This window comes from Bufo bufo, chromosome 9 (assembly GCF_905171765.1).
Source record: "Bufo bufo chromosome 9, aBufBuf1.1, whole genome shotgun sequence".
Taxonomy (NCBI): domain Eukaryota; kingdom Metazoa; phylum Chordata; class Amphibia; order Anura; family Bufonidae; genus Bufo; species Bufo bufo.
Genome location: NC_053397.1, coordinates 11,126,750 through 11,137,236, shown reverse-complemented (window position 1 = coordinate 11,137,236; position 10,487 = coordinate 11,126,750). Strand labels below are relative to the sequence as shown.

The following is a 10,487-nucleotide window of genomic DNA, read 5'->3' as shown; positions in this document are numbered from 1 at the left end:
GTACACCCCGGGGTCTGCCGCTGTACCACCCATGGCGCCCTGTATTCCAGTACTACGCCATCACCGGTGCAGTTGCCCATAGCAACCAACGAGCTTCCAGGTCTTCTTTTTCTAAGGCGGGGGTGACATGTCAGCCACAAGGGGGGACTGGGGGAATTTTGGATAAATCGCTCAGTGTTGTGAGGGATAATGTGTGACCTCAGCTCCTAACCCACATATGTGCTGCAGACAAGTTCCATTCACTGACAGGTGACATTTGTAGATGTGCACAGATCTAATGCGGAACCCTTGTGACTGGTAGAAATTACCCTCCCGGACCGGAAGTCTGCTCTGCACCCCCGGAAGTACAGGCTGCTAGGAGTCCACAGGAGGAGCAGCCGGGAGCTGCCACGTCTGCGAGGAAGAGCGCACAGGCCGGGAGCGGACACCATGGTCAGTACGGCAGCCCGAGCGCCCGCGGAGCCGCCCTGTCACCCGCCGGCCGGTCCGGGGTGGGAGCTGAAGGGCCCTGCACCTAATGTTAGGGCCACAGCCCTCAGGGGGCTAACAAATGAATGGATCGTATGTATAGTCCATACAGATGTAGCTGAGCTGAGTTACCAGTGTGTTATCTGTGGGATAGGACTGCAGGTGACTACTACATTATCTGTACTCAGAGAGGTATCACTGTGTTATCTGTGGTGTTACATAGGACTGCAGGTGACATCTACTACATTATCTGTACTCAGAGAGGTATCACTGTGTTATCTGTGGTGTTACATAGGACTGCAGGTGACATCTACTACATCATCTGTACTCAGAGAGGTATCACTGTGTTATCTGTGGTGTTACATAGGACTGCAGGTGACATCTACATTATCTGTACTCAGAGAGTTATCATGTTATCTGTGGTGTTACATAGGACTGCAGGTGACATCTACTACATTATCTGTACTCAGAGGTATCACTGTGTTATCTGTGGTGTTACATAGGACTGCAGGTGACATCTACATTATCTGTACTCAGAGAGGTATCCCTGTGTTATCTGTGGTGTTACATAGGACTGCAGCAATTTACAGTGCAATACATGTGCATGGGAATTAGCTAAATCCTGCTCGGTTCCTGGTGTTGTGATATTTCTGTGTTTGTCTTTGCGAGAATAAAAATCCGCTCTCCGTTCAGCAGCCAAGCTCAGTAAATAAGCAGAGCTGCAGTATAAAGCATGGTGCAGGGTATGAACCATACTGTAAGGCTTTGATTACACAGGAGATGACTGTCATAATCCCCACAGACAATGTAGCTAGGCTGTGGTCCCTGATCAAAGCAGTTTCTATGGAGTAGAGCTGCAGTATAAAGTATGGGAGACAAAGTCCTTTATCTTGCCGCGCTCTGACCTGTGACCTTTATCTTGCCGCGCTCTGACCTGTGACCCTTCTCTTTCAGGTTTCAGTCATCAACACAGTGGACACGTCCCACGAGGATATGATTGTGAGTGCAGGATCCGGCCTCTTATCTGACATTTACCTTCCTGCAGAGATTTGGCGCGGTGTACACGAAACGTGAGCAGCGATCGGCTGCCAGATCAAACACTAGCGTGTAATCTGAAGGCCGTGCCTGTGACACGGAAGGAGTGATCTCACACACGCTAGTGGTTACGTGTTTCAGGCTGCAGCCGTCATTCCTTCATTCTCAGACCCCTGATATTCAGTTTACAACCTGCTCTTAATGTCTGACGTTTCTCGTGTAGCCTCGTCCCTCCCAGTGATACGAGGTCTGTGTGTCCAGGATGCTGCTGCCTTCACTAATTCTCCTGACTCCACACAGCTTCATTATTGGACTGATTTCTCCTTCTCCAGCTCTCTGCCCACTTGTCCTGACGCTGTGTGATCCCCCTGCAGAGTCTGCCGTTGTTGCTCTGCTTTGCACACAGCCGATGTGACTCGCCCCCTGCAGACTGCCTTGTGCGTGTTCTCCCTATCTATAGTCTGTGTTATCTGCCATGTACAACTTCCTCCCCCTCCCTGCTGCTGTCTCTAAGGGCTCTTTCACACTTGCGTTGTCCGGATCCGGCGTGCACTCCATTTGCCGGAGGTGCCCGCCGAATCCGGAAAAACGCAAGTGAACTGAAAGCATTTGAAGACGGATCCGTCTTCAAAATGCTTTCAGTGTTACTATGGCAGCCAGGACGCTATTAAAGTCCTGGTTGCCATAGTAGTAGTGGGGAGCGGGGGAGCAGTATACTTACAGTCCGTGCGGCTCCCGGGGCTCCCAGAATGACGTCAGAGTGCCCCATGCGCTTGGGGCGCCCTGATGTCACTCTGGAGCGCCCGGGGAGCCGCACGGACGGTAAGTACACTGCTCCCCCGCTCCCCACTACACTTTACCATGGCTGCCAGGACTTTAGGGTCCCGGCAGCCATGGTAACCATCCAGAAAAAGCTAAACGTCGGATCCAGCAATGCGCCGAAACGACGTTTAGCTTAAGGCCGGATCCGGATTAATCCCTTTCAATGGTCATTAATTCCGGATCCGGCCTTGCGGCAAGTGTTCAGGATTTTTGGCCGGAGCAAAAAGCGCAGCATGCTGCGGTATTTTTTCCGGCCAAAAAACGTTCCGGTCCGGAACTGAAGACATCCTGATGCATCCTGAACGGATTTCTCTCCATTCAGAATGCATTGGGATAATCCTGATCAGGATTCTTCCGGCATAGAGCCCCGACGACGGAACTCTATGCCGGAAGAAAAGAACGCAAGTGTGAAAGAGCCCTAAAGCCTGTATTACACTGGCAGATTTTCTCCAAGATGATCGATAACAAGCATTCATGGTAACGCTCGTTAGCGATGATCTTGCAGTCTAATATTGCCGCCAATTACCTGATGAATGAGCAAACGGCGGCAGATTGTGCTGTCTAATCACTATCTGCTGCCGGCAAACAACTAGACGATGGCTGTGGAGGAGATCGCTGCATGTTTAATAGCAGTGGTCTCCTCTGCTAGCGAGCAGGCGATTGCCGGGGAGAAATGCTTCCCTCCTGACAATTGCCGGCAGAATCGTCTGGTGTGATGCTGCCTATAACACTGCGAGAACGTGAGAGCACAGAGAACCCGGAGCAGTGTGCGGTCAGATTCAGCAGCACCGCCAGCTAGGAGAAGGACTGACACACACTCTGCAGCAGCCACATGGTAGGAAGTTTTAAATTAGGCAGTTTATAAAGTTGCTTAATTTTGCATTTAAGAAGCAAATGTGTCCATAGCCTTTAAAGAGCCCCTGTTGGCAGGATCAACCCTATCTAACCCTGCACACTTTCTGGTAGGGTTGATTCTGCTGTATACAATGATGGCAGTCTTGTAAAAATCAGTTGTGGCAAGAAAAGACTTTTATTCTCTATGCAAATGAGGACTTCAGCGCACTAACTGAATAGGCCCTGCCCCTTGGTGCACTGATGCCCTCATTTGCATAAATCATTAAGTCTATTTTTTTTCAGGATCTGCACAACTGATTTTCACAAGACAGGCTTCATTTTAATCAGCAGTATCAACCCTACTATGACGTATACCTGGTTTAATAGGGTTGATCCTGATGGTGGGTGCTCAATGATATGAGGGAATTGCAGTTCTAACTTCTCCAGTAGTTGACCATCATTGGTGGTCAGAGAAGGGGTACGGGGGTCTCCAGTACAGGTCATCATTGGTGGTCAGAGAAGGTGTAAGGGGGTCTCCAGTACAGTAGGGCTGAAATGATTACTGGGCTGATGGCACAATGGGGTGAGAGATGATAGCTCAAGGGGGGGTAAAGCTAATGGCGCAAGGGGGGAGCTGATGGCACAAGGGGGGGGGGGGGGCAAATGATAGCTCTGGGGTGGGGGAAAGCTGATTGCACTGGGGGGAACTGATGCACTTGGGCTGATCGCATAGTGGGGAACGAAGGGTGTTGGGGACAGATTTTTTATGAAAGAAAACAGTCTATTAATTCATTTTTTTCTTATTAGATTACTCTATTAATCGTAAATAATAATCGATAGAATACTCGATTACTGAAATAATTGTTTACTGCAGCCCTACAGTACAGGCCATCAATGGTGGTCAAAGAAGGGATCTGGGGGTCTCCAGTACAGGCCATAATTGGTGGTCAGAGAAGGTGTAAGGGGGTCTCGAGTACAGGTCATCATTGGTGGTCAAAGAAGGTGTAAGGGGGTCTCTAGTACAGGCCATCATTGGTGGTCAGAGAAGGGGTTTGGGGGTCTCCAGTACAGGCCATCATTGGTGGTCAGAGAAGGTGTAAGGGGGTCTCCAGTACAGGCCATCATTGGTGGTCAGAGAAGGTGTAAGGGGGTCTCCAGTACAGGCCATCATTGGTGGTCAGAGAAGGGGTACGGGGGTCTCCAGTACAGGCCATCATTGGTGTACAGGGGTCTCCAGTACAGGCCATCATTGGTGGTCAGAGAAGGGGTACGGGGGTCTCCAGTACAGGCCATCATTGGTGTACAGGGGTCTCCAGTAGTTGCCATCATTGGTGGTCAGAGAAGGTGTAAGGGGGTCTCCAGTACTGGTCATCATTGGTGGTCAGAGAAGGTGTAAGGGGGTCTCCAGTACTGGTCATCATTGGTGGTCAGAGAAGGGGTACGGGGGTCTCCAGTACAGGCCATCATTGGTGGTCAGAGAAGGTGTAAGGGGGTCTCCAGTACAGGCCACTGGTAGTCAGAACCCGCCGATCTGACATTGCTGCCTTGTTGTTTCTGGTGTCCCCCTTTAATGTGGCTCCCAGGTGCGTGATAAGGATGTTCTCTGCTTGTCTTCCCAGCACGATGCTCAGATGGATTACTACGGCACGCGTCTCGCCACCTGCTCCTCTGACAGATCCGTTAAGATCTTCGACGTGAAGAATGGCGGTCAGATACTGATTGCTGATCTGCGGGGGTGAGTCGGGCCTGGAGGCTCTTGATGACCGTGGTCTGACATGGAGCCAGTGCTGCGCCCTTCTAAGGTTTGGTTTTGTCTTGCAGACACGAGGGGCCGGTCTGGCAGGTAGCCTGGGCCCATCCCATGTTCGGTAACATCCTGGCCTCCTGCTCCTATGACAGGAAGGTCATTATATGGAAAGAAGAAAACGGGACCTGGGACAAGACGTATGAGTACACCGGCCACGACTCCTCAGGTGATTACTGTCTGGGGGTGGTAGTAGTCCCGCAGTCTGGGCTTCTTGCTTACCCTCCCCTCTTGTTTCTGGTGCAGTGAATTCCGTGTGCTGGGCTCCTCACGACTTTGGCCTGATGTTGGCCTGTGGCAGTTCCGATGGCGCCATTTCTCTCCTCACCTACACGGGGGACGGTCCCTGGGATGTCAAAAAGATCAGCAACGCACACACGGTAAGCGCCAGTAAATGGGACAAACTGTTGAGGCAGTCCCGTGAGGAACCAGTAGGAGGAGCTGTTTGAAATAAATAATCACCACTAGAGCACGGCAACCTTCAGCAGTCCAGCTGTTGTGAAACTACATCTCCCAGCATAAACGCTTGCTAAGCTGTTCTTGGAGCTCCCATATAAGTAAAAGGGGCATGTTGGGAGTTGTAGTTTCACAACTAGTGAAGGTTGCTGCAGCATGGCATATATTGACCCGTGTCCCCTCTTTAGATTGGGTGTAACGCGGTCAGCTGGGCTCCTTCTGTCGTCCCGGGCAGTTTAGTGGATCAGCCATCTGGACAGAGGCCAAACTACATCAAGAGATTCGTCTCCGGTGGATGCGACAACCTTGTGAAAATCTGGAGGTCAGTGACGAGCCAGGGAATACTAAGAGCACCGTGCCACGTGGCATTTCTTACCACGTGTTGCTGTGAGGTCCCCCATAGTATGGGGGTCCCTGATCGCACCGCCGCCATCATGTGGCTTCTGCTTGTCTCTGCAGGGAGGAGGACGGCCAGTGGAAAGAAGATCAGAAGCTGGAGGCGCACAGTGACTGGGTGCGGGATGTGGCCTGGGCGCCGTCTATCGGTCTCCCCACCAGCACCATTGCCAGTTGTTCTCAGGTAACATTGGAGGGAAGCCGGTCCATGGTGTAGCAGAGACGTGTGCGTGTCATGTCCTGAGCCGCTGATATGTTCTTGCAGGACGGCAGAGTTTACATATGGACCTGTGACGACCCGACCAGTAACAGCTGGACCCCCAAACTGCTGCACAAATTTAATGACGTGGTGTGGCACGTGAGCTGGTCCATCACCGCCAACATCCTGGCCGTGTCTGGGGGCGACAACAAGGTATGGGGGAGGGGCACACACATGGATGATGGTCCCGGTGCTCTGTATATTAACCCCTTCTATCGTCCTGTCTTAAGGTGACCCTGTGGAAGGAGTCCGTGGACGGCCAGTGGGCGCTGATCAGCGATGTAAACAAGGGACAGGGGGTCGTGTCTGCGGTGACAGACGGACACCAGAACGAGCAGTGACCTCCCTGCACCCGGACCATGAATTCCCATCCCCTGCTCTGTCAGGGCGAATCTCAGGAGGACAGTGATACTTATTAACTCCTTCATGGCCAAGTGGAACTGCAGACTCCGCCCTCCCTCCCCGAGATCAGATTTTTGGGGCATTTATCAATTGCTGCGCAGTTTTCCCTTCTGTTTCCCACTCGATATTTGGTCAGAACGAGCCGTGACCTCGGTGCATCCCAGCGATCATGACCCCCATCCTCCCCAGAAATGTTTCCTTTTATAAAGTTTTATCCATTTTGCTCTTTATTTGTAAATTGTTAAATCCTTGGAATAAAATATTCAGTTATTACTTTTTGTGCTAAAACTCACAAGGAGCTTAATCATTTCTGAAGCCGCGCTGCCTCCAGGTTGCTTAGCAACGCCTGACTTACTTTAAAGGTGACCACTGCTTGACTACATGTGTAGTGTTAAAGGGTTTCTGTCACCCCGCAAAACTCATTTTTTTTTTGTTGGATAGTTAGATTCCTCATAGTGCGATATAGGAGAATATAATGCTCTTACTTACTTTCATGCAGCCGATTCTTTATAAAACGAACTTTTATAATATGTAAATCCAGTCTCTACCAGCAAGTAGGGCGTCTACTTGCTGGTAGCTGCTGCAGAAATCCGCCCCCTCGCCGTGTTGATTGACAGGGCCAGCCGTGATCTCCTCCTCCGGCCGGCCCTGTCAGTAATTCAAAAATCTCGCGTCATTCGGCGCAGGCGCTCTGAGATGAGGAGGCTCGTCTCCTCAGTGCGCCGATGACATCACCGAAAGAGAAGACGTCATCGGCGCAGGCGCACTGAGGGAGTGCTGAGGAGACGAGCCTCCTCATCTCAGAGCGCCTGCGCCGAATGACCAGAGGCGCGCGATTTTTGAATTACTGACAGGGCCGGCCGGAGGAGGAGATCACGGCTGGCCCTGTCAATCAACACGGCGAGGGGGCGGATTTCTGCAGCAGCTACCAGCAAGTAGACGCCCTTCTTGCTGGTAGAGCCCTCATTTACATATTATAAAAGTTCGTTTTATAAAGAATCGGCCGCATGAAAGTAAGTAAGAGCATTATATTCTCCTATATCGCACTATGAGGAATCTAACTATCCAAAAAAAAAAATATGAGTTTTGCGGGGTGACAGAAACCCTTTAAGGCCTCTTTCACACGGGCGTTGCGGGAAAATGTGCGGGTGCGTTGCGGGAACATGAGCGATTTTTCCACACGAGTGCAAAACATTGTAATGCGTTTTGCACTCGCGTGAGAAAAATCGCGCATGTTTGGTACCCAAACCAAAACTTCTTCACAGAAGTTTGGGCTTGGGATCGAGGTTGTGTAGATTGTATTATTTTCCCTTATAACATGATTATAAGGGAAAATAATAGCATTCTGAATACAGAATGCTTAGTAAAATAGCGCTGGAGGGGTTAAAAATAAATAAATAATTTAACTCACCTTAGTTCACTTGATCGCGCAGCCGGCATCTCTTCTGTCTCCTTTGCTGAACAGGACCTGTGGTGACGTCACTCCGGTCATCACATGATCCATCACCATGGTAAAAGATCATGTGACGGACCATGTGATGACGGAGTGACGTCACCACAGGTCCTGTTCAGCAAAGGAGACAGAAGAGATGCCGGCTGCGCGATCAAGTGGACTAAGGTGAGTTAAATTATTATTTTTTTTTAACCCCTCCAGCGCTATTGTACTATGCATTCTGTATTCAGAATGCTATTATTTTCCCTTATAACCATGTTATAAGGGGAAATAATAATGATCGGGTCTCCATCCCGATCGTATCCTAGCAACCGTGCGTGAAAATTGCACCGCATCCGCACTTGCTTGCAATTTTCACGCAGCCCCATTCACTTCTATGGGGCCTAGGTTGCGTGAAAAACGCACAATATAGAGCTTGCTGCGATTTTTCACGCAACGCACAAGTAATGCGTGAAAATCACCGCTCGTGTGAACAGCCCCATAGAAATGAATGGGTCGGTATTCAGTGCGGGTGCAATGCGTTCAACTCGCACATCGCATCCGCGCGGAATACTCGCCCATGTGAAAGGGGCCTAAAGGTTAAATCCTATATAGAGTTAGTGTTTGTGAAAGGTGAGCAGAATTACATATTGTGTTTTACTCCAGTGCTGCACTCGTGCACAATTTAGTCAAAATAATGAGTACATCACCGATTGTATATTGTCTGTCCGGTTGCTGCTAGAGCAATGTTTATGGGCACGCAAACATCTCCCCCCAACAGCTTAGCTGAGACCCTACAATATAGGGGAGGGGGGGGGGGGGGGGGGTCCATGTTCAGTGTCTGGTGTAAAGACAACACATCTCAGAGTGCAAATCACCAGCACAAGCACTGAACCAGCAGGGAACATTAGGAGATTTGCAGAATAGTGAGTGCAGCTCTGGAGTATAATACAGGATGTAACTCAGGATCAGTACAGGATAAGTAGTGTATGTACACAGTGACTGCACCAGCAGAATAGTGAGTGCAGCTCTGGAGTAGAATACAGGATGTAACTCAGGATCAGTACAGGATAAGCAATGTATGTACACAGTGACTGCACCAGCAGAATAGTGAGTGCAGCTCTGGAGTATAATACAGGATGTAACTCAGGATCAGTACAGGATAAGTAATGTATGTACACAGTGACTGCACCAGCAGAATAGTGAGTGCAGCTCTGGAGTATAATACAGGATGTAACTCAGGATCAGTACAGGATAAGTAATGTATGTATGTACACAGTGACTGCACCAGCAGAATAGTGAGTGCAGCTCTGGAGTATAATACAGGATGTAACTCAGGATCAGTACAGGATAAGTAATGTATGTACACAGTGACTGCACCAGCAGAATAGTGAGTGCAGCTCTGGAGTATAATACAGGATGTAACTCAGGATCAGTACAGGATAAGTAATGTATGTACACAGTGACTGCACCAGCAGAATAGTGAGTGCAGCTCTGGAGTATAATACAGGATGTAACTCAGGATCAGTACAGGATAAGTAATGTATGTACACAGTGACTGCACCAGCAGAATAGTGAGTGCAGCTCTGGAGTATAATACATGATGTAACTCAGGATCAGTACAGGATAAGTAATGTATGTACACAGTGACTGCACCAGCAGAATAGTGAGTGCAGCTCTGGAGTATAATACAGGATGTAACTCAGGATCAGTACAGGATAAGTAATGTATGTATGTACACAGTGACTGCATCAGCAGAATAGTGAGTGCAGCTCTGGAGTATAATTAAGAATATAACTAAGGATCAGTACAGGATAAGTAATGTATGTACAGTCAGGTCCATAAATATTGGGACACGGACACAATTGTAACATTTTTGGCTCTATACACCACCACAATGGTTTTGAAATTAAACGAACAAGATGTGCTTTAAAGAGGACCTTTCACTAGAATAAAAAATCTAAACTAACTATACAGACATGGAGAGCGGCGCCCAGGGATCTCCCTGCACTTACTGTTATCCCTGGGCTCCGCTCCGTTCTCATGCTATAGGCTCCGGTATCTACATATGTTCAGTTCAACTGGGAGGAGCCTGCCGGCGTCTCCTTCTCCCAGGCTGTAGCGCTGGCCAATCGCAGCGCTCAGCTCATAGCCCGAGAGGCTTTTTTTTTCTCTCTCGGGCTATGAGCTGAGCGCTGCGATTGGCCAGCGCTACAGCCTGGGAGAAGGAGACGCCGGCAGGCTCCTCCCAGTTGAACTGAACATATGAAGCTACCGGAGCCTATACCGGGAGACCGGAGCGGCGCCCAGGGATAACAGTAAGTGCAGGGAGATCCCTGGGCGCCGCTCTCCATGTCTGTATAGTTAGTTTAGATTTTCTATTCTAGTGAAAGGTCCTCTTTACCTGCAGACTGTCAGCTTTAATTTGAGGGTATTTACATCCAAATCAGGTGAACGGTGCAGGAATTACAACAGTTCGCATCTGTGCCTCCCACTTGTTAAGGGACCAAAAGTAATGGGGCAGAATAATAATCATAAATCAAACTTTCCCTTTTTTTTTTTTTATTAAATTTTATTGA

General features: G+C 49.4%; 1 protein-coding gene across 1 annotated transcript; it reads left to right on the top strand.

The window, feature by feature from the left end:
- The first annotated feature begins 319 nt into the window (after positions 1 to 319).
- On the top strand, positions 320 to 6,771 carry SEC13 (SEC13 homolog, nuclear pore and COPII coat complex component). Its single transcript, XM_040408379.1, has 9 exons — positions 320 to 432; positions 1,423 to 1,467; positions 4,779 to 4,894; positions 4,981 to 5,132; positions 5,210 to 5,343; positions 5,608 to 5,741; positions 5,879 to 5,999; positions 6,081 to 6,227; positions 6,305 to 6,771. The coding sequence occupies exons 1-9, from the start codon at positions 430 to 432 to the stop codon at positions 6,413 to 6,415; spliced, it is 963 nt and encodes a 320-aa protein (XP_040264313.1). The 5' UTR covers positions 320 to 429; the 3' UTR covers positions 6,416 to 6,771.
- The last annotated feature ends 3,716 nt before the right edge of the window (positions 6,772 to 10,487 follow it).

What these genes read in the sequence shown, in the direction of transcription:
- SEC13 (XM_040408379.1), top strand. An exon ending in CTGATTGCTGATCTGCGGGG is followed by an intron (nt 4,895 to 4,980) that starts GTGAGTCGGGCC and finishes TTTGTCTTGCAG; the next exon opens with ACACGAGGGGCCGGTCTGGC. An exon ending in CCATTGCCAGTTGTTCTCAG is followed by an intron (nt 6,000 to 6,080) that starts GTAACATTGGAG and finishes ATGTTCTTGCAG; the next exon opens with GACGGCAGAGTTTACATATG.